The sequence below is a fragment of the Botryllus schlosseri genome, chromosome 6, assembly GCF_051294905.1.
Source record: "Botryllus schlosseri isolate E-star chromosome 6, Bs_hap1, whole genome shotgun sequence".
Taxonomy (NCBI): Eukaryota; Metazoa; Chordata; class Ascidiacea; order Stolidobranchia; family Styelidae; genus Botryllus; species Botryllus schlosseri.
The window spans coordinates 15,025,183-15,049,544 of record NC_137241.1 but is presented as its reverse complement, the minus strand read 5'-3'; the positions used below and the strand labels follow the sequence as shown (position 1 = coordinate 15,049,544).

At 40.9% G+C, this 24,362-nt stretch overlaps 1 protein-coding gene across 2 annotated transcripts; it reads left to right on the top strand.

The window, feature by feature from the left end:
• Window positions 1–2,392: 2,392 nt before the first annotated feature.
• LOC145441104 (C-X-C chemokine receptor type 2-like) lies at window positions 2,393–23,466 on the top strand. Of its 2 annotated transcripts, XR_013915734.1 has the most exons (10): window positions 2,393–2,552; window positions 8,666–8,846; window positions 8,934–9,087; window positions 9,215–9,411; window positions 14,608–14,787; window positions 18,919–19,093; window positions 20,571–20,762; window positions 20,822–20,966; window positions 21,548–22,970; window positions 23,271–23,466. XR_013915734.1 is itself a non-coding variant. In XM_080318904.1 (9 exons), coding segments are annotated over exons 1-9 (1,269 nt in total). In that variant the 5' UTR covers window positions 2,393–2,509; the 3' UTR covers window positions 21,550–23,466. The 2 variants fall into 2 exon arrangements, 1 of the variants encoding a protein (XP_080175030.1); XM_080318904.1 differs by having other exon boundaries at window positions 21,548–23,466.
• Window positions 23,467–24,362: the final 896 nt, after the last annotated feature.

Here is a 24,362-nt window from a genome sequence, read left to right as displayed (position 1 = left end):
GAAAGTTTCAAAGGTGGTATGCTAAAACATTTCTAAAACTAAAAAAAGTCAGAGTCCACTTTTCCAGATTTGGACACGCCATGGACATGCTAGATTACGATATGACAAGTTAATGCTAGATTGCGAAACATCAGTTTCAAACGTTATGATGAGCCATATATAATGTGATGAATTATTTGATATGGACGAAAGGCGACAATGTGGTGTGAACAAAACCACGCCAACCCTCTACCTAAATTATATTCACCGATACTTTCGTGAAATCATACGGGTCACTCCGAATCCAGTACTGCGCGCGAAGCGCGACGAAAATTCTGGGCTTTACTAAACTTTTATGAAAATTAAATGTTGATACTCTCTGAAAACAGCCCTGAAATTCCTCAGGCTATCTTCTTGATTGGAAGATTGAACTACTTCTACTTGACAAGCTGAAAATAGCGAAAAGTAAGTAAGTAGATCACAAAATATTACGAAGTAGAAGTGGAAGTAGCGTAAATCAGATATACTTTAGTAAGTACCAGAAGTAGATGAAAACTACTTGAGTACTTCGAAAAAGTAGAAGTACTTCGTTACTGACCACCTCTGGTTACTGCATCAATTTTTTGCGCTGGACTAATAAATGCAATCAGTTTTTTCCAATCAGGTCAAGTTGTTTCTTCATCACATATTCATTTATGCTAGCTTTGGTCATTATTGTACACAATGAAACTAATTTCTGCGGTAGCTTAATTGCTCATGCATACTGTCAATTTTTGCAAGATGGTATTTTTATTCGAATTCAAGGCTTTTGCCATGACAGCCGTTTTAAATACTATTAAAATATAATAGCACAGTTGAAATAAAGGCACTTACAAATAACCAAGAAAGCATAATTTTGTTCAATGGCGCCTAACAGAAAATATAGAAGTTAATGGCGATGTTAATGTGCTACACTATAGACACGTAAAATCCTTGCCGACATCAATGTGTGATATGTGAAATGAAACCGAAGTGTTCCAAATAGCGTAACAAAGAACGCGCTGTCGTTGATGTTATTCCGACAAATAAATGCAATAACAAGATACAAATGATTTATGCTGAAAAAAATGTCGCTCCGAAGATTTTCTGTCATGTGTGGAGTTATTTGGATATCTCTTTGAGCACCAACGGTAATCTGCAAGCATATTCGCGTTCCTGTATCCTTGATTCCTTTCGTCCATCTGGCGAAGGTCTGGTGGAATCTCTCATTGTTCTTCGCTTCAATCACCACAATTGACTGGAAACTAATCCTATTCCTAGAGTTGGTTAAGGCCGTTCGGATGCCGTAGTTTGGACAAAGACAGTTGTTCTTAACATGGGGGTCGCTTGCCTATATTCGGGGGATCACGATGATGTTGAACGTCATCAGCTTCCAAAATAGGCCGTGAGTATAGGTCTGGGCAAGCTGACTTTTATTTATCTGCCTATCATTTTTTTAGCTTGACCACGGAACATTTTCAAATTGGAAATGAGCTCGCTGCCATAAAGGGTTGGAAACCACCACATGTGCAATCTACTGGGGTATTTTATAATAATATATGGAAGAACCAATATTATTGACAGAATTGAATCACAAATTTTATTAAACAGATGCATAAAGTAAGCCCGTATGGAGGCCAAAGATTAGTACTTTTTGGGCGGAATGGGGCTAAACATTTTGTTTCGGACCTGGTTACAAGTTACAACACACAACCAGATAACGTCCTTACAGTATAGGAGGGCTGTAAAATACACAACCGGCGGACCGGATGAGGTCCACCAAACGATTTCATCCGGCCCGCGCAGAAATCTGTTGCAGACCCAAGCAATCACCAGAGCTCACATTGGAGATGGCCCAATTCAAAACCTATGTTCCACTCCACTCCTGTGTACAGTCGATAGGCGAAGTTTTGCTAGTGTGACATCACATTCACTTACAATGTGTTCACACCACATCGTAAAATTCTCTAGTGAGCGCTAAAGAGTGTCCGGAATTCGATCCACAAAAATATGGTAACCCCAATTTACCCTATATTTTCGATTGTCAATGCCAATCCACTATGACGTTAGTATTAGCAATGTTAGATTTTAGTTTATGGGTGGCTACGTCGACTGCAGTGGTATTTGCCTATGTGAAAATCCAGCACTGTGGGCATCGGTCTGTATACATTTTAGACATCTAGCATATCGGTGACGTTTTTTTAGGAGAGTCGGGAGCTTGAACCGCCAAGATATGGAATTTCACATATACTAACACGAACAGAAATGTTATTTTGGTCACTTGGATCGGACATCGGAATCACGCGTTCTATTGAGACATTGGTATCTACTTATTGATCCTATAAAATTTTATCAGACTTTTCAGAGCTATATATATATCCATTGTAACCAATTAGGCTCAAATCACTTTATGAGCGTGATAGTCAACGACTTCACAATAGGAAGTCGCGTAGATCTATATGAATAGGGATATTTGCAGGTGAAGAAAAATACATTTTGTTATAATTTCCAAATGGAAAATAGTACATATTCATGGTTCGGTGGTTTTGACATCGGTGAGTGTCCTATTTTCTATACAGATATCGTTGCCATGAAGTAGGCTACTCGAAGTTGAACTTGAAGGGGCACTACGCCCTAAATATGATGTGGTCTCAAATTAAGGTTGAAGATTTCAAAACATTATTGGCAGTAGTCATTTCCCCAGAAAGCCATGGTATTAGAATTACAGCTAAAAGATTTTCATGAGTTATCCTATTCCAAGCAAGCTATCTCATCATCGCTTCCTAGCACTCTACGCTATTTCTGGGACACATTCCTTCACTGTTGCACTTTCCCAGTGTGTTCGCAATCCCAACTTATGGTGTGATGGCATGGAAGGTTATGACTATTGAGGGACGTCTCAAATATGATTTTCAGACTATACATGGAGTAATAATCATGAGCTGGTGGTAAATCGCGCCCAGCCCGAAAAAAAATTCAGTTGCATATTTTATCAAAAGTAATCATATGCAATGGTAGCACGTATAACATAGATATTTAAGCGATTTTGGTGTCTAATCCCTTCTATTTCCTGACTTGGGCTTGGCTGACCACAAGGTAAAAATTAATGACAATGGCTCGGGTCACACGCAATACAAACATAGCACTTCGTCACAGGACAAACATTTTTCTCAGCAGGTAGCAGATGTTCGTTCAGCAAGAGAATAATTCAATTGATTACTTTAGGGCAGCGATAAATCGATATTCTTAAGAGTGGCATTCCACAAAATGTGTCCTAATCAAGCATACCCGGAGTGGCTACTTGAACGTTGTAAGCCATTTCGATATAAATCCTTGTTTCCAAGATCCAAAAGGCATAATATACATGACATGTGACATGAGCTCATAAGGAAATCTTCTGATCAGTGCTAGCTCTGGTACCGCAGTCACAAACTAGCATCGGTGTATGGATGGCACACCGTAACCCTGACATTTCAAATCGCAATATGATTAGGAGTAATGCCATTTTTGAAACTTGGAGGTGTCAGCCCTAATTAAACTCATTACGAGTTCAATAACTTTTCATTTCCCGCGACTTCGCCTCCCCCCAGTGTGAGAACCACTGGTCTATACTATACAAATCTACGTACAATCACCGTAATCGAAGAGGTTCGGATGTAGCCTACGCTATGCCGCTACTGTACAAATACCTGCTAATCCGACAATACCAGGCACGATCGGAAATTCTCAAGGACATATTCACCATGAATATATATTACAAATAGCGGCATCGACTCAACCACAGCCCGGAATGACGTCGCAGCCCCCAGATGACATCAAGTCATGCGGCACAACTGGCATTGCCTTCGTTACATCATTTTTGTTGGTTGAGCATGAGCAAGTAATTTCCCATCGGATCAGATGGCCTTTGTACAGTACTGGTAGCGTACAACCGAACCTCGGTCAGCATGGAGATTATATAGGGGAGATGTGGTACCGATGGATCACTGGGACCGAAAATACTTGAAAAATTCTCCATGATAATTCCATGATTACACTCCGTGAATTTGTCTACAGTTACATGCTGGCAGAATCTTTCCCGACATGTAAAAAAATTCGACCTGCGTGAGTTATGGGGTCTGTGACGAATGATTTACGTTTTAGGGGGTGTAAAGTAAATTTGGATCCACATTTGCATTTTTCTATATCACCTTTCAGACTAACAAACCCGCCATAATTTTTGATGTGAAGTATAGGGCTTGTATCAGGGTATATAATGGCACATATTTTTTGAATCAATACCATCCTCGAGTGAACTATTTTCAATTCAATTACAATATTCATGGGGTGGGGTACCTATGGTACCATAGCCAAATCAAGCAAAATAGATGGACCAACTAATCACTTAACAGCAGAAACTCGCCTATACATATATAGAGGCTGTAAATCATAGTTACCTGTGGTGTTTTGTCGCTATTACGAGGTATTTGAAAGTCAAAATGTCGATTTGCGGGTATTATGTATGTGGCATTAATTTTGTAAGTTTGGGCGTAAATAAAAACATGATTTTATGCCAACATTTGAGCTGATATAATTTGTTTTATTCTTGAAGGTCGCGACGAAACATTCTTCATTGGCTTGCTGTAGCTTAGCTTATAGTACACAACAAAACAAGTTAACAAATTTGAGTTTTGAGCTTATGTCTCATAGGTCCCATGGTCGTGTGCCTTTGGACCCACCGGGCAGGGACCGATGACACGTTCGAGCAACAAATTTTAAACGTTTATAAATATTTTTTGAAAGGGCGGATATCCATGTTAATATCCGCGATAGGTAGATCTTGTATCGGAGTGTTGAGACAGCAAAAGATCTGCTATTCTCGGCTGAAGATTTGAGAGCCAGAGATCATTTTGCAATTTTTGATCCATCGGTACCACATCTCCCCTACACGTATTTATGTATATCGCAAGTTACAATGATGGAGAGCTTAAGCTGTTGCATCATGTGTGGGAGTAAAGTGGGGAAAGTATCACATATTTCCGACACGAGTCGCGTCAAGAAGATGAAACAGTGATAGGAATGAGTACCAGAATTTTTGCAAAGGGTTGGAAAGCGATGGCGCGTGATTGGTTCTTAATTTTTTACCCGCAAAATACGAGTAAAATTAAGTTTGCCGGTATTTCGATATACTGTTAACATGACTGACGGGACAAATTTACTGGTATAATTCTGGTCGATTTACAACTATTGGCAATTATTAGACCATTTCGAAAGTTTATTACGCGTCATTGATAAAAACAAGCCAAGGCCATTGATTGTAACTATCTTATCTAGCTCAACCTGGTACTTTCACCGCCACTTCGTCACAATTTCATGGCAAAAACCTTGAATTCGAATAAAAATACCATCTCGAAGAGCTTCTTGGAGGTACAGAACCTCAGTATACAATTGAATAGTATATTCACATTGAAATGAAACCCGAATATTTTTCCCGACACTTCGTCACAATTTCGATCATCAGGTAAAGTTTCGGTCTTCCCCGAAAATCAATACTTCTGATTGTACGATTACATTATATAGCTATAGCATTGCTTCCGCCACATGGTTTCACTCACGGCATCAGTGAAACCGTGTGGGAATTCCTTGTCAAATCTGAACGACTGACATCAATCACATCGTATCCTTCGACAATTTTATAATCCCGAGGCCCTGACTATAATTCAAGTGGGTAAAAAAGACCATCATTTGAAAACCGAATAATGAATCAGAAAATGCAGGCCGCTATAGCATAAAATGTGCGCTTAGATAAAAAGATATATTTGCTCCATATACTTATATCATATTACCTGCATTATTGTAATTATTACGGAAAAAAATACTGGCAGCCCATCATCTTTCCTGGGCTTGTGCGACACGACATGGTAATCAGTCACATTCATTAATCTTGTAATTTTGAATGTTTTCTGGCTGACTTTCATTCTGACACTCTCGCACTATAATTATTACGCGATCAAGTAGTTGCAGCTTGTCATGTTTTCCGGGCTTGTGCAACACGACACCGTCTATATTTCTTTAAGGAGGGAGGTGACGGATGTAACATCACAAAGGCATCGGTTATCCGTGACTGTGCTTTATGATAAACGTGGAAAATTTTGCCTGTTATTTCGAGCAAAATCATGTTTGATTTACGACTTATCAAAGAACTTACATCAGTGGTTCTTAACCTTGCCCCCAGCGCCCCCCAGGGGGCGCTGGCGATTTTGAAGGGGGCGGAAACGCTCAGGGGGCGATATGGGGGGCGCTGGGCGGTATGGGGGGCGCTGGAGAAAAATGGCTTCGCAGTAGATGATGTGGTGATGCGACATATCCTTAATGAGTATTCAGAGCAAATTAACACCGAAAACTTCGTTACATATAGCCTTCAAAATACATATAGGTTTAATTGTCCATGGGCGCCTAAATGACTGACACCGAATGTTCCTGTCTTGGCAATCTGAACCCCAGAAGGCGAATTCCATCTGGCAGGGAAAAATTATATGTCAGTGAAAAAATACCAATCTGAAATCGTGTGCGTCTTTTAGTTTAGTACGATTGGGCGACAGGGATATTCCTGTTGGGCGATATCCCCGTTGAGCGATTCTATATATTTTGATATTGCAGACAGGGGGTCACGAAATAACATCATGCAACGAAGTCATACCAACGGGTTCGCCCGCCCGAATATGCCTAATTATTAGTAACGGGCCCTACAGTTTCCAAGAAACCTCACAATGTTCGCTTTAAGTTTTGATGAGTCTGCGCACACTCAACAACTCACTGCGCTGACCCTTGGTTAACAGTGCGTAACGACTAAAAAAAGGTAAAAACTCCGGATTTATTGTGCGCAACGTAGATTTTCTGTGCGCAGAGACCGTGTCAGCACTGCGCACGTGCGCAGCTTAGAGGCCACATTTCACCTCACTCAGCTCTACCGGTAAATGTGTTTACGTGAGCAGAGAGAGGATAAAAATTGATCTCAATTTACATGCAATTCCCAATGACCAATTCAATCATTAATTAGTGAAATTTTTCGCACTTCACGCGACTAGGTGAGAATAGCTGCCTCAGTAAATGGACACCCAATGTAGATACCTAATAGGCTATCAGCAAATAGCGGACAGCCTAATGGGGGTCTGGGAGTGAAGTCCCCCGGAAGTTTGGTTTATCACCCGATGGGGGCCCAGGACCAACGTTTTTTGTTTGGGGGGAGGCTGACGTGGTGCTGTTACGGCCCTGGTAACGAATAATTGTATCTGCGGGCACGCCCGAATATGTTTAATTATTAATTACGTGCCCTTTATTTTCCTATACAACAGCTCACTCAGAGCTACTGGTAAATCTGATTACGTGGGCTGAGAGGATAAGAAGTTTATAGCGATGTGATTACCACCTATTCATTCATGCATTATAGGAAATTTTGGTACCTAGGGCGACCAGGCCACACTAACTTTGCTGACCATGGAAACACGCCATGGGATTCGTGGGGACGAAGCCCTCAGAAGTTTGGTTTATCACGCTATGGGTGCGCAAGGCAATCGTTTTTAGGGGGGTTGACGAAGTGCTGTTACGGCCCTCCCTCTTACTCATTGTCTTTATTACATTCCTGACAATATGAAGTTGGGGGGCGCTGGAGCACAATAATTTTTGAAAGGGGGCGCTGGAAGAAAAAAGGTTAAGAACCACTGACTTACATCGTCTGGATTAATTTTATAATACTGCATTCTTTTTGCGTGCTTTTCATTCTGTCACTCTCGCACTCTCTGTATCTTTAAACTGCCAACTTGTATTCTTACTAAGAGAAAATAAGGACTCATCGACGCTTTTCACATAAATGTCGTTGGGACACGACTACACTTGCGCAATTTTAAAGTATTCAAAAATCCATTGATATATCGAAAGTAGACACACATCAGCTAGTAGATAAACAATTCGTCAATCTTTGCGAATTGCGATAGGACGACTATGAACCCGAATGTGTTATCAGGTCACAATAACCAGCAGTGAAGATATCTTGGCCCCAAAGTACCGCTGCCCTTGGGCCGAAACCAAAGATCTGAATTCGCTCTGGCACGAAAACGGACGATGCCGAAATGGCGATGCCGAAGCCCTCATCTCTATAAGATAATAATACAAGGTCTCAAACTAGTAGACAGCAAAAAGCTATTACTGGGCGTATATGCATATTGCACACTTATACGCGAATCAAGTATTTTGTAATTCGAATCACCTATACTCCAGTCGACACGTTGGTCATATGGTTCCATACATGTTCATGCGGGAAGAGCTTGGCTATGTGGAACTCAGGCAGTAGATATTGACTCTGTAAACACTATTAATATGAAATAAATTATTATTATGTTCGAGTCGTTTACATCACATCACCTGCTTTGCAACCTTTTGCCGCCTATGGACTCTATACCACTGAGTATTCACCTTCATTATCGTCTCCTAATCCTGAGTAAACCACATAATTAGTAAACCACTATCTCACTGCGGTGAGATAGCGTAGTTGTAATCAATGTCGGCCGGGGACCGAAAATAAATTTTCAGATCGCAAGATCATTGAAATGAATCACTGACTTATTTATAGGCCTATGTCTTATACAGTACGGACTGATCTTGTATTATTTCAATATTTCATAATATTAAGGAGCATATGATGGAAACGACACAGCGTGGAACTTTCTAGAAATTCAAAATGACGTGGAAAATGATGATCTCACTTTCATGATACTTTACATCATCATTGCCGTGATTGGAATACTCGGAAATCTGCAGGTGATAGTGGTGATTTTCATCGCAAGAGAATATAAGATCAATTCAACGCATTGGTGAGTTTGCTTCGGTCTCATATATAGCTCACAAGTAGTATTTACACTCCTGCATGATCAACATTAAGCCTGAGAATTTTTTAACAGGTATGTCTTACAGTTCGCTATAGCGCAATTGCTATTCCTCCTTGGTCTGCTAATCAATGCATCAGGAGCGTTGAAAAATGTCGAGCCTTGGCAATGTAAACTCAACGAAACTTTGCTGTTTCTCGGATATTATTCATCGACTTGTTTTCTTGTGGTAGGTATCGTATCATATGGATTAAAATAACTTGAGGCGCTTACCATAGTAAATGAAATAGTTTTTAATTACTTATAATGAAATTGATTTTTTTTAAATAACGGAATCAAATGGGATTTAATCGCAGGTGATGAGCATTGACCGGTACATTTCGTCGCGTCATTGGCGTACGAGAGATGCCATAGAGAAGCGAGGGGCCGCTAGCAACATTACTGCCACTACTATCTTTCTTACGATCGGCTTGTGGACTGCGTGCGTTCTGCTCTGCACCCCAGTAATTCTGTATAGAACAAGCAAAGGGATCAAGCCACATTGCTCATGCCAGTAAGCTACATGCGAGTTTTTCATTCCAGAGTAAGCGCCGTTTTTTTTTTATAAATGTAGATTTTTGCATGTAATCGTGCACAGGTTCGTATAATCTGAGGATGAGTGTTCCGCTTATAGGGACCACATGTGAAGTCGAAGCAACATATAGGTGTGTAATGTGTATTTCCAACCTGACTAGAGTTCCTACACTTCATCTCACCATATAGGGACCTACTACGCGATCATAGATGAGGTGCGAGCCCCCAAACGCTTCTGATTCGTGCGAACAAGGCTCGCTGTGAACTCGAACAACGAACATAAAGCATCATGTGACGTCACAAGGATAATTCAAACAAATGATTGTTCGCCGTCTCGCCTACTCTCGCCCGTCTGTATATGTATGACAGTGGTTCTCAACCTTTTTGTGTTCGCGGACCCCTTTTGAACCGTCACGGACCCCGCGGACCCCCACAAATTTTCGTTCAATATTAGCTCAATTATCATTTTCACAAATATATATTGGTGGCGAATGCAACATTACCGCGTAACGCTCCCGACAACAGCTTTTGTCGTGAGTTTTTATTGAACATATCGCATCCAGTCATTTCTATCTAGCATCTCATATTGTAGTTATTTAGTGGTTATATCACAGGAGAAAATGGATTTAGTGGCGAGGTTCTAACTCCTTCATTGGGGCAGATGAGGAATAAAATTCAGGAATTTCTATTTCAAACGACTATTTACTAATCTTCCGAGAATGACAACTCCAAATCCAAATGTTTTGTAAACATTTAAAAGTCACTCTGCTTGACCCTGCTACCTCCAACATTTCATTCTTCCACAAACCCCAACAAAACATCTCTAAACAGCGATTTGTTTGCATCAGATGGCTATTAGCAATTTGACAACTGAAATGAGTTTGCGAAGTCGGATATTTCATCTCAGACGACCATTTTAATGATGCGAGTCCTAAAGTTTGAGCAATCATGAAGCGAAACTGGCTCATGATTTTCCTAAATTAAAAAAAAAATAGGGTGTCAATAATTTTACAAATGTAGAGGCTTCGCGGACCCCCTGAAAATGCTTCACGGACCCCCGGTTGAGAACCACTGATGTATGAGGTATTGCAGGAGTAGAAATCATTAATCGGCGTACGCTTGGTGCAATCCAAAAGGTGTCACTTGTGACGATGTAACCGGCATGATATTTTCTATCCTGATCTTATAACAGCTTGTTGGTAAATTTTTAACATATCTGATGTTTGTTTTCGGTCTACAAGGGCTCCTTATTCTCACGCAGTACTTTTGAGCTGCTCGAAGAATCTTCAGAGCCAATACAAACAATTTGGCCCCACTGAACCCAAGACAGACTTGTGGTTGCATCTCGCCTTCCGTGACATGCTACCCCATTTTTGACGCTTGCTTTCCAATACTATCTTCTTTTACTTTTCATTCAGTGTGCATGCCTCCTCTTTACATCGCCTAGGCCAAGGTGGGTGTCTGATTCCAAAGACTACTCCAAGTCGCTTCGACACCTTCCTATCTTTCAATTGTATCGCAATTTTTGTGGTGTATTGAAATTATAAAAATTGCTAGTAAACCGAACTAAGTGTAACTAACTACCGCTGCACGGAAACTCGCTCTAGGTAGCTCGTTTCCTTTTCGGGCATGTGATAGTGAGGAAAACCAGTAAATTTATCAAGTATTACCGGGATGAGGATGGTGTAGCATGATTTTCCACTGCGGAATCCACTACGATTATTTTGATTCTTTGTTGAATGTCTCACCCTGGTGCCATTCTCGTACAACGAAAGATTTGCAGTCACAATTCAAGGTGTATTGAATGAAAATGTTTAGTTTACTGTAACATTTTTGTATTTCACTAAATTGTTCAAGTTCATGGGGCATTGCCTGTACCAGGGGTGGCCATCCTTTTCGGCCAAAGGACCACATTCAATTTACGAATCATTGTGCAGGCCACTTGAATGTTGATGAACTTTATGAAGTCGTCCGATAGGGGCGAGCCGAATTAGGTAACGGTGAAAACAAGACATATTTTATTGATGACATTTATGTCATTCACCTTTTCAAATTTAATAAATGAAGTCGGCCAATAATATCGCTACTTTCATATATTGTGGGTCGCCTCTGTATACCGCTGGGCTGAGTTTGTAAGGACAGGACTAAAAGCGTCTGGGCGTATCATTATTCACGTTTCGGCCAACATCCGTCTGTCATTGATCCAGTGGTAATAAATCGCTCTGAGCGCGAAGAAAAATTTGAAATTAAATCTATCGAGAAATATTCTACTCTGTGGTAATATGCGAAGATCTACGAAAAATTTGGCTGGCCCCTGGCTACATCAATGCGTCGGAACTGATATTCTAGTCATCAACATCCCAAATTTCGCGGTCAGGCTAAGCAAATTTTTAGTTGGCCTTACAAGTTCACAATAAATTACCAGGGAAATTCCTTTTCTGGTAATATAACTAATTTCGAATATTAGCTCGCGGGCCAAGGGTTGGTCACCCCGTGCCTATAGCGAGGTTATTTTGGGAATGCGTACAATCGAATTAATACGATTTGCATCAGGGCTGTGGAGTCACAGGAGTCGAAGTTTGTTGAAATGCCCTGACTCTACAATGTCAACGCGAAAAAAATTCAATTCATGGTTAAATTCGGTCAATGATGTTGGTAATTGCATATATTACTATCAACATTTTAACTACTCCCAGCTCATGCGATCAGACGTACCGCTAAAACTGACGTAAGTAGTGTCTTTGAAAATTTAGGACCCGTAGTATGCGTATAGATCTGCGAGAGGGCCCTTTCTTATTAATTATACTTCTTTGCGTGTTGTTATTTCGTGACCTCCCGTCTGCTATACATTCAATGGATTTGGTAATCGCTCAATTGTTCCCACCCACCCTAAATAACTTCTCCCGTGCGACACACACGACACCTAAGGGGCATTCATTCACGGTTCGCAGAATTTTACTCCGCTGGTGACATTTGCAATGTGGGGCCTAGATTACCAGGATAATAATATTGGACGCCAGCCATTAAGGTACCCATGAACAAGGGGAAATGCGATATGTATCTATATATATATATATCGGTTTCGGCAACATAAGGTGGTCCTTTTCGGCCAAGGTTTCCTCGCCACCGAGCTTTTTGGCAGCACACTTTGCAGAGTGGCGTGCTGGCCGACACGTCATTGTCAACGTCTTAGTGTGGCGTGACGCGGTAATGCCCAACGCTTAAATGCTTATCTCTATAAATTATGCGTTTTTTTAGGGGAAGGGTACCCATTTTCGTATAAAGGCAGCCATCGACAATTAATTGCGCGAAGAATATTTGAAAATAAGTTGTATAAATATCCAAAAAATATTATATATTTTGTGGTAATTCGCATTTCATAAAGTTCAATGTCTTGGCTTTTGACCGCGAGGAACACTCTCATGCTCGCCCACTCCCACTCTTCATTCACTCTCGTTTTCTTGCGTGCACTTTCGAATCTCTGCGGCCGACTTTGGAGCCTGGCCCAATCTCCCTATGGCCTTTAAGACGTCTTGTTTACGGCAGTGTTTGGATCAAGTCACTACATCCGAGTCACAAGTCATCTAGAGCAGTGGTTCCCAACGTGGGCGATATCACCCCCCAGGGGGCGATTTGGCGGTATAGGGGGCGTAAATGACGAAGGGGGCGATAGGGGGGCGAAATGGACGAAGGGGGCGACGGGGGGCGAAAATAGCGAAGGGGGCGATAGGAGGGCGATGACGCGTCAAGACGGCTGACCTTTTTTTTTCAGTACACCCACGGAAATTTACTTGCAAAAGTGTCAAATTCGACATCGAGCCGAGAAGTTGACATTTTTTTTCTAGACAACCCGCCCGTGATTACAGTTTGTATGCCCATTCTTCGGTACACAAAATTTGGGGGGCGATGATCGGTGTTGAGCTTGAAAAGGGGGCGATGGGTCGAAAAGGGTTGGGAACCACTGATCTAGAGTCATTGCGCATTTTAACTCGAGTCAAGTCAAGTCAATCGATTTTTGAACATGGCTCGACTCAAGTCAAGTCACTCGATTTTAGGAAGTGGCTCGAGGGAAGTCGAGTGAAGTCGAGTCAAGTCAATTCAAGTCACGAGTCAAGTCACAATTCAAGTCAAGTTGTCTTTTTGAAGTATTATGTATGATTAAGTCATTGCATTCACCGTTTATTTTAAATCGGCGACCGAATATAGAATTAAATAGACATGCAAAAAGGCTTTGTATAGCCTACCTCACACATGGATAGAATTGCTAAAGTATGTATATGTGAACCCTCCGTGTATAATTTTAATTATTCGCCAAAATAAAGAATAGTATACGAAATCTCAGACAGTTGAAACGAAATGATATGATGCACTACCCAATTACATATCCAAGGGATATAATTTAAGCTTGCGCCAATGGTTATCGAGTAATATGAACTATATTCGAATTCAATTTAAATCATACAAGAGGTTTAGTAAAGGTGAGCACCGGGCACCAATGAATAGTCTATAGAACAGAGATGGTAATTTTCTATTATATCGCTTTCCTGCGAGTTGTTGTTGTTTGTGGTATTCATGGTCTTTATCGACTACTATGATCATTTACACCAGGCCAAATTTTATCATTTTATTACTTAAGCTGCCGACTTGTAGCACGGCCCACTTCTAGTTTTTTTATAAGACACCGCTTACACGGAAACATCACTTACACTTACGAAAACGTACGCTGTAAGCTCCAATCACTTCGTTTGCGTTTATCGAATGAATGAAATTGGTCGCTCTCACGGGTCACACCAGAGCATCGAGAAATATCCGAACACATGAAACATATTGCGATTTTTATCGACACCGATTACTAGATGACTTGAAATTGACTGGTCAATTTTGCTCCGAGTCACGAGTCAATCTACATTTTTTGAAACGCCGAGTCAAGTCAAATCATTTTTGCAGAGTGACACGGGTGAAGTGAAGCCATACGAAAAGTGTGACTCGATTCATCCCAACAGTGGTCTACGGCGAGATCGCCGATGAGAAGCCAAGATAAACCTCCCACACATATGAACTAGCTAGAGCCGTGACTCGAACCAGCAACCCACACACGATTTATGAATAAGCCTAGGACATCACGATGCCGATGACCTGTCCATTTCCATATTAAATCAGGTGTTCGCTTCGCCAGGTATGAATTTCCCCGCTATAGGGATGTTAAGCAATATTGTATCGACGAAATGTGGAACCCGGGAACAGCAGAATTTGAAGCGTGTGTCAACCGTCAGGATAATACACCGGAGAGTTACTGCATCGAAGAATTGCAGGTCAACTTAACCTTGGAAGACTGGGATTTTGTGAATAGTTTTGGGTGAGACACGTAATTTATACATTTAGGATATTAATGCTGCAGCTTGCTAACGCAATGGGCTTTGAGTGAGGCACAATATATAGGTCCACGAATAAAATATATGGTTATACTAACGCAACGCCATCGGTTTCCCGAGAAATGCGCCTTTTGATATTCGCCAACTCGTTGTCTTTAGTTTGGCACAAAATGTACTACTTGCGGGTATGTCCATAATTGTCCAGTCCAAGATTAACGCATAGCGAACTACAAGGGGAGCAATATTCACGGTGTGTTGAATGAAAGCGTGGAGGAAGAACTACTGCGGTTTTACAACATTATGACATCGTATTATAGACATGTCACAAATTATTGTACATCAGCAGCTTCAAGTATCATGAGAGATAGCTTGAAGTTTTGACACGCTTTAGAGCAGGGGTGTCAAACATACGACCCGCGGGCCGCATCCGGCCCGCCCGCCGCCATGCAGACGATTTCATCCGGCCCACGAAGCAATTCTGAGTTGATTGAACAAATCCAGCACACTTGTTGCAAATGATGAGATTTTTTTTTTGCAGGAAATACATACATAAAATATTCCCTTAAGACAGCAAACGTCGAGCATGTTCAATGCAGACTTGGACAACTAGAAAATGTTCAGCTTTTCTGAATTAGATTAGAATTAGAATTAGAGCTCGTCAGTTTTTTTCAAACTATAGATTAGAATTAGAATTAGAGCTACACAGTTTTTCCAAATTAGATTAGAATTAGAATTAGAGCTACATAGCTTTTTTCAAATTAGATTAGAATTAGAATTAGAGCTACTAAGCTTTTTCCAAATTAGATTAGAATTAGAATTAGAGCTACTTAGTTCGCAAAAACTTGGAAATTGAATGAAATTGTATATGGGAAATGAATACAGCAAAATGTAGCTCATATCAAATCACACTGCGTGGTGCAAAAGACCGTGAGGCGATAAGCGCCACATATTTTTGTTTAATAAACAACAACAACAGTGCATTCCCATAACCATGAGAATGGTTAACTTCTGTACACCAAGCTTGGCTCGATTTTTACTATACTTTAATAAAATATTACTTATTTTATGGTAACCGTGGGCATCGCCCATGTTAGTCAGACTGACGATGTACCATCGTAAAGTTTTAAAAACTAGAATGTTGTTCGCAGACTACAAGCTACGCTAGCAGGCTATTATTCGTCATAATATCTACTATGACTGCACGGTGTGAGTAAGGCGATGGCGGCTTGGCCCTGGATTTCCCTGCGCAAGAGGGATATTCTTGTTAACTCACTGCAATAGTGCAATATGCCTCGGACAAAGTCATTTTCAGGAAAACAATAATTAGATTAGAACTAGAATTAGAGAATACGGACATTTCACAAATTAGATTAGAATTAGAATTAGAGCATGGAAACATTTCACAAATTAGATTAGAATTAGGTTACTGGCATTTCGCTCTAATTTAGTGAAACTAGACAACTAGAATTATCTAGTTGTCCAAGTCTGGTTCAATGTTCATGTTCATAGGCCAAATTAGAACCACCGGGTTACGGCGTTGTGGTTTCACTCTAGTTGCCACTCAAGTCGGTGACATTGACACCCGATTTCGAGAATGCAAAAACTGCACACTGAGTTCAGAGTTTTATGGAAAGATGGACAAAAAAGTAGCTATTCACAGACGTCAAAACGCCAATGCAGAACCGTTACCGGTATATGCAGTTTACATGGAAAATATATTTGTTACACAAATATATAATTCAAGCATCTATGGCCACACTGCGGCGTCACTTCCGAACCATAGGTCCCCGGACGTAAGGGAAACCCGACTGGCGATTTAATAATAATGAACCAAATTCCAACGTCCACGTTTACAATTAAATGTCTTGCATTCCTCATAACGCGCACGCAGAGCTAAAGCCAGATTACGACTAGAGCAAAGGGAGCATAGAAATTTGCCAACTTATATCGTTAGCGCAACTGTTTTATCGGTTGTTAACTGTAATCAACCGGACAATCATCGTATTTTTGCCAATTCCATCGTTCGCGAATAAAAGTGTTGCGACTTGCTAAAAATGACTCGTGTACATATGCTTGATAATCAAGTATTCAAGTGGAAAGCAAGGGCACGAGGTACCATTTTGGAATCAGTTGACTGGTCCGGACCACGAGCGATTTGAAGGCTGGCATCCGGCCCGCGGCGCAATTTGAGTTTGACCCCTCTTCTTTACATTGTAAAGTTTACATGACCTCCAATCAACGATTCTAATATGTTAACATTTTATTTGCTCTAGCTTTCAGCGGCAATACAGATATTTACGCATTCGTATAAGTACGTAGGTCGTAGGTACTAATTCTACTAGTACTAATAGATAGATGGTAATAGGTGATACTAATACCCGTAAATTTTCATGTATAATGCGCAAAATTTTCACGATTATTTGCCCTAAAATCAGGGGGGGTGCGTATTATACATGAGATGATGGAAACAACACGCTTAGAAAAATCTCCCTCGATAAAAAACTTGATATCACACCTTTCTTCATGTTTGTTTCCAATCGCGCACTTTCTTCCATCGTGCCCAGTAATTCGTATTATCAGTGTTCACGAGCGAGCATTGCTGCACGCGCGCGCAGCAATCCTCGCTAATTCATTGCGTCAAAGACAGGCCTGAACAATCGCATATACAACAGGCCATTCGCGCAAGATATAATTGCTTGCGTTATCAGTCGCATCTCTGAAAGATCTGGTGTGCACAACATAACCGTTGGCCTGGGCAATCGCATCTGTACTAGGCCTCGTGCGCAAGATGTCGTGTCGCTGGCCTAAACTATCGCGTCTCCGTCTCGCAGGCTTTGCTGCTATCTACTTTCGTTTAGAGACGATGCCGTTAACTGCATAATGATTAATAATCGCATCTGTAATAGGCCTCGTGCTCAAGATGTCGTGTCGCTGGCCTGAACTATCGCGTCGCCAGCCTCGCAGGCTTTGGCTGCTATCTACCTTCGTTTATAGAAAATGCCGTTAATTGCATAATGATTAGCGATGGTTATGTCATGATTGTTGAACAATGACATCGCAAAACAGAACGACATATCGACATATAGTATACTGAAACACAGCTATTCGTGAACTGCAAATGCGGGGTGCGTACTATACATAGGTACTGGCTTCTCCCCAGAATTTGCATGCCATTTTAAGGGTGCGTGGGGTGGGGGCGTACTATACTTCGGAAATTACGGTACCTACCACTACCAGGGCTCCTTAATTGGTGTTTCATGGAACACTAGGAGTTACCTGACCCAGTGTCACGGGTTTCCCGTCACGACACACATTAAAGTCATACATGTGATTTGTGATGATTCGCCCGTCTTCCCATCATCGGTTCCAGGCAGTTTGGCCCGATCCGTAGTCGAATTGTAATTGTTGTGGAGCCAAGTCATGTGAACTGGCGTACGCAGGAGATGTTGAGGTTCGAAATCGAAACCCCGTCCTTCTGAAATGCCAATTATAGCTCCAATATTTCTAACTTCATTTGTTATCAAGCAAATGGTATCACGCTGTTACGTTTCGAAATAACAATACTATAGAACTTTCCAAGTTCATGTCCCGCAGTTCTGAGCGGTTATCTGAAAGGGAAGAGAAGAAGTCACACATTATAATGTTTTCTTGTTGTGTGAAAATTCCTGATGACTCAACGAAGATTTGAGGTTACGCGAAGGCTGGCAGATTAGCCTACGTGTTCCGCAGGTTAGTAAAGGTTAAGAACCACTGTACTAAACCCTGCGCGCGAGTACGGTCACATTTGAATCACTTCATTTCCATGTGCTGACTGTTGATGGTTATCGGTTATTGCATGTGGGTTGGGAGGAGACAAAGGTCATGGGGACGTTTTAGTGCACTCTCACCGGTTTTGGATAACAGATTTGATTGTCAGCATAAAACAGGTTTGAGATGCTATGTCAGCCGTATATAGACAAGGTGATCAACCAAATCCCTAAATAGACCTGCGGTTTGGTCCTAAGCGTCGCAATTTCGAAGCTTAGCATTTATTTCACTTGAGTAGATCCGTCCTTTGGGAACCGCAAAACATGCATGAAGGCAATAAAACTAAATCGATCCCTATGTTATTCCAGATCAATTTTCGAAACCACGCCTTCGCCATCGGATCACTCTGGCAATTTTGATGTTCCAGCACTATCTGAAGCTACAATAGTCTTGAACGCAGGGTGTCACTATATAGGACAAGCTCATGGATACATCGTTTTCCTCTGGATTAATTTTGTTGCAATGTTCGTCATTCCATTAATGGTGAGTTTTAAGTTATGTAGGGTGGGAGATTTCAACTCCAAACCTCCTATTGATTGAGGAAGCGTATGCCTGTCGGTGCGGCATTTACTCGATGCGGTGATTGTTTGGCGTCACTATTTCGGCGCCGGTCGTTTCGGAATGACTAGTTCTGGTACCACGATATTTAATGACAAGCTTCAGTTTAGCCGCAAAGTTTTATATACAGCTAGCCAGCGACACAGTAGTCTCCCATAAAATCTACATCACGTTGGATATCATCTACTTCCAAATCGCTGGATGTCATCTATTTCCTAATCGCCGTCAATCCACAGAATAATCGTAAATCCAGACTTAATCACTGGAGTTTTTAGCCTCCCCTCCAGCCTAAGATTTTGCTTGTTGCATTTGAATATGCCGTGTTAACATGTGCCTGATGTCATCAATGCCATGGTAGATGCTACACAGATATTAAAATTAGTCAAGTGTTGAAATTCAACTCCAGTCCAAGTAAAAGAGGCAGTATCAAGCACATATATAAAAGTAATTAGGTAGCCTAATTTTAAATAGTAATTTTTGACGACACGTCACATCTTTATCCTAATAATAATTAATAAGTCAATGGTCTGTGATAGCTTTCAAAACCGAAATATGGATCACTGGCAAAATCACTTTAGCAGGCCTAACAAATACAGATGGAGAAAGACACATTACTTCGTTACTGTGACGCCTGCCCCACAGGGCTATAAGCATACTGCATGATACAGGCTATACTACGATATTGCTTGGATCACATGCATAAACAGGTGATGCCTTTATGGATTCCTTCGCGTGGATCCTGTTTCTGAACGCATATGACATTATTGGCGGGGTATAATGAGGGTCCGCGATGCGGAGCTGGGTTTATAAACGTATTTTGGGTTCAAAGACCAAGACATTTTATATTTTAGCACCATTATTAACATGTTGCATTACTTGCATAGGGTGGGGTAGGTATCAAAATACCGTTATGGCCATGATAAACCGAATAGGGCTGTTAAAACGTCTCCTCTTTCATCTTGGTAGTATGACTAATTGGTTCAGGAGAAAATATATTTCCGTTGCGCAAAGGTACAAATTTCGGTTTGACAATTTCGGCTGCTCTTTTGACAACTCGCTCCAGGTGAAGTTCCGATTGATTGAATAACTGAAGACCACATGATGGCTGTTCCTAGTCAACTATCTATTTATGCGCAGTATAAAGTTCAAAGAGCTACGAATTACTTCATAAACTCGGTGAAATGTATAGCGGGTAAATACATTAATTTGGGCTTATTTAGCGGTATACGTATCTTCTAAATCTGGCAAGATTAATGTCATATTCATAATCAGCAACCGTAAAACCATGGCCTTTACAAAGGCTATGGTAAAAACCCAAAAAAACATTCATATATATATATTCCGCGAAAAAAGTATTTAAAAAAAATTTTGTTAACCAGTGTTATCTGTTTTAAATACAAAGGTGATGGCAATATGCAACGGCGTAGCCCTCCACAGAATGAAGGTTGCTGAACCATCGAGAGAAAACCACAAGGAATACCGCAACAACACTTGGCTTTGCTACATGGTGTTGTGTCTGTTGATCCTGTTTTGTATATCCTGGTTACCTCATTACGGCGTTCACTTGGCAAAGATGAGAGGAATTCACCAAACAGTAATACCAAATATTAGAGCTAATATCCATAGCAAACGACAGCCATCTGTGAAATGCAGGGACCATTTTGCAAGAACCTGACTGCTATCGTGAACCTAGTAGCCTGCACGGACTCCTTGCTCGGTCCGCTTGTATACAATCTTTTGGGGCGCAGACATGAAAAAAGTCTGAAAGAAGTTATATTTCCGCTGCGCAGACTCGCATGTGAGTATACTGAATAACGCTACGTAAAAGGCTGACGTTATTGGAATGTTTATCCGCCAATACCAATAAAGATATGAATGGGCATGGGCATTGACCGTCAGAATCACAATTTTTTCAACATCCTCAGAAATAACCTGGTTTGACCGTTATATCAAGACAGTAATTAGTCCGCGGCAATATTTATTTTGAATTGTAATATCCAACGATACCTCCACCCTACGAAATGTACGGGACAGTAAAACCAGTGGTTGACCCGAGGCCGGCAATGCTCATTGTGTACACAACAACAACAACAAAAACAACAACCAGAGGTATTCAAAGTCAGCGCCGCTGGAATAGACGTAGAAATCACTAAAATATATTCAGTTACGGTTATACAGGGCTGGGAACCTGGGAATCATCATTTGATACCCTGTGCGGGCAGAACATTACACACTTCGAAGTACTAGGTGTTCAAGGTTAAAACTAATATAATTCGCAAACAATGCGACAATCTGCAAATCCATTGTCCCTTAACTACTTCTGAAAGTAATGAATGAGCCAGTGAGCCTGTTGTTTGAGTGAAATCTTGTTTGTTTCAGAGCAATATCGGTTGATCTCTGCTGAAAAACATATGGACAGTATACCGCGATCAACCACTCGGAAAGAAGAAGCGTGCTGCATGTTGCGTATAATTGTGTAAATTTAATTCTGAGAAGTCGAGGGTATGCCTATGCCTAAACCTACAGCAAGGCTAATATGCTCAAAATACCTTGGTACTTTGGCTAACGTTTTCTATTATATCGTCGAAACTTCTACTAATGTTATAATGCCCGTTATATAGATCGTGTGATTAATGATTATCACAGACTAATAGGTCCAGTTGTGACCATTTCACTTACTGAAGCATTCAACATCTAACGCATCGAACTCGTGATCTGCGGGTCAAAGTTTTCCGCGACAGTCTTGTTGGTATCATAATTAGGACGATTTTTTTACCTAAAAACGGAAGATTTTGACCTAAAAAATCTAAATTTTGAATTTTTTTGACCTAAATAAAATGAATTTTGACCTCACGTATGCAAATTAGGTGTTTTCGCACATGATGTCAAAATTGTACTACTGATCTTCATTTCCGGTTGGAACTGTCTGTCCTTACGAAGTAGTTTGGCCTGAAAAAACGTTTTTGGCTCCAAAACTGACAGATGTTTACATGAAAAAAAAACAGTATTTTAACGAAATCTGGCCCTATGAAGAATTCCAGTACTTTCATCACGGATTATGGTGGAATTAATTAAAATTTGTTGTAGTACAACGAAAGATCCTTTCCTACATTCTCGGGTTAGAAAGTCTCTGTCCTTACTAAGTAGCTTGCTAAGAATGGCGAAAGACCGTTCAACAGCAGCAGTTGTTGGCTGACAACACTGAATAAACAATTTTTCATCATGCGCTTCTTGATATAAGAACCATGCAATGCCCAAGCGGTCTTGCTTCAGTTAGGATATTGCGGTACGTTGACCATAATACCATATCAACCTATTTGTTTCATTTGACCGTTTACGATTCACAATGAGCAGACGATGGGCCGTGTACAACGGTAGGCTTATAAAGTAGGCTACAAGCTGTAAAATATCAAATGATAAGTTTACCGACACTGCAAAATCTACGATACAAACGAAATGCAGCAGTCAAACATTTTGGACTTTGTAAACAATTTGACAAATTTTGACATGTAAAAAAATCGCCCTAATCATGATCAGGAGCGTGATGTGAGCATAAACAATATTCTTCTTTTACCATAGAGAAGTCGGTATCGCCCCATATCAATGTTTTCTTCAAATTTTATTGCTATCTTACTTGTGGGCCCAACGATTTATCGTAGGCAGAAAAGGTGTGTACTCGCTACCACGTGTACGATCAGATATGGAGGTTTTGTAGGCCTACCTCACCAACACCAAAGCGTTTCATCCGAATCTTGGGAATTTACCACAGGTTCAGGTTACCCCTATACGATGTTGTTTGTTTGTTGTTTGTGGTATTCATGGTGTTTGTCGACTACACCATATACACCATTTACACCAGGCTGATATGTTTGATTTTTATTCCGTAACTGCCGACTTATAGCACGGCCCACTTCTACGCTTTTTGTAAGACACCGCTAACGCGGATGAGGTGGCGAGGAGGAGCCTAGATAAACCTCCAACACTTCGATATAGGGATTCGGAAGTCGACCTCGGTCGGACTCGAACCCGCAACCCATTGGTGTCGCAGCCGCGGATTATACCACTGCGCTATCTCGCCACCCCTATACGATGTGATTTTGAGTTTAACTTCCTTCTTCTAACGGCTGCGCTCGTACGCCTAACTCCAGCGGTCGGCAACCCTTTTGGATTTTGGTAGGCAGAATTCTCAATAATCTGCAATTCATGTACACGGTTATGTTACTTTGCATGCTTCAGTGACCGTTCATTCTCTATGTCAGAAAAACAGAAATAAATTTATTATGTTGCATTCATGATCACACGAAGTGTGGATGGGTACAATGGGATGGTTGATGGTGTTCGGATTCTTTTCTAAGGCTTAAGTGGTTTAAGGTGGAGATCTGCGACTGCACGGGAATATATGCGAATCCGCGTAACAAAACACGTAGATGTGACGAAAGCGAGTCATTTTATCATTAATAAATAATATTAAGTGACGTGTTACGCAAAACTCTCATAAATCAACGCAATTGAGGACGTCACAAGTTTTGTATTGAACTTTCTTCTTGCTGTCTGTGATGCAGCGACTGACACGAAGTTGAGATCCACAGAAGATTTTGAACGTGAACCTCTGAACCAGCAAAAATCGCATACATCACACGAATTGAACCGAACGTTCTCACCATCCCTGATAACTGTCACCGAAATTTGACCTATATCGAATATGGCTGCTGATGCGTCGCGTCGTGATCATCAAAAACGATTGCTCATGTACTTTAACAGTAGGAATTATCTCGAACTTGGCTTGTGCTTTATTGGAACTTCGATAAATAAAAGTATATCATTGTAGCATATACGGATTTTGAGCGCGGTTGACTCAGACTCAGGGATATTTAAATATACCATGTTCACTGGAGCTCAAATGAAAATGCATGACCCTCTATAGCAAAAGTTAATTGCCGCATGTTTACTAGCGTGATCGTCATTACCACATGGGAAATTAGATCTTGTAAATTAACCATCTGGAATGGCAGCCACTCATGAAACGATGTATCACTGATGTGAAAATCGTGTTGTATTGTTTTTGGAATCGTTAAAAGCTAATCATCCTGTTTCATGATCTCGTAAAGCTGTGCTATGCCATAGTTCTCAATCGATATCATGTTTCTTATCGGAAACAACATCATGCGCTTGTCCGGACGAGCGGGAATTACGG

Bases quoted from the DNA above. Each gene is read 5' to 3' on its own strand.
- LOC145441104 (XM_080318904.1), top strand. From the start codon at position 2,510: ATGGAAAATAGTACATATTCATGGTTCGGTGGTTTTGACATCG. The intron at 8,847-8,933 runs GTGAGTTTGCTT...ATTTTTTAACAG, and splicing joins AAGATCAATTCAACGCATTG to GTATGTCTTACAGTTCGCTA. The intron at 19,094-20,570 runs GTGAGTTTTAAG...TTAAATACAAAG, and splicing joins TGTTCGTCATTCCATTAATG to GTGATGGCAATATGCAACGG.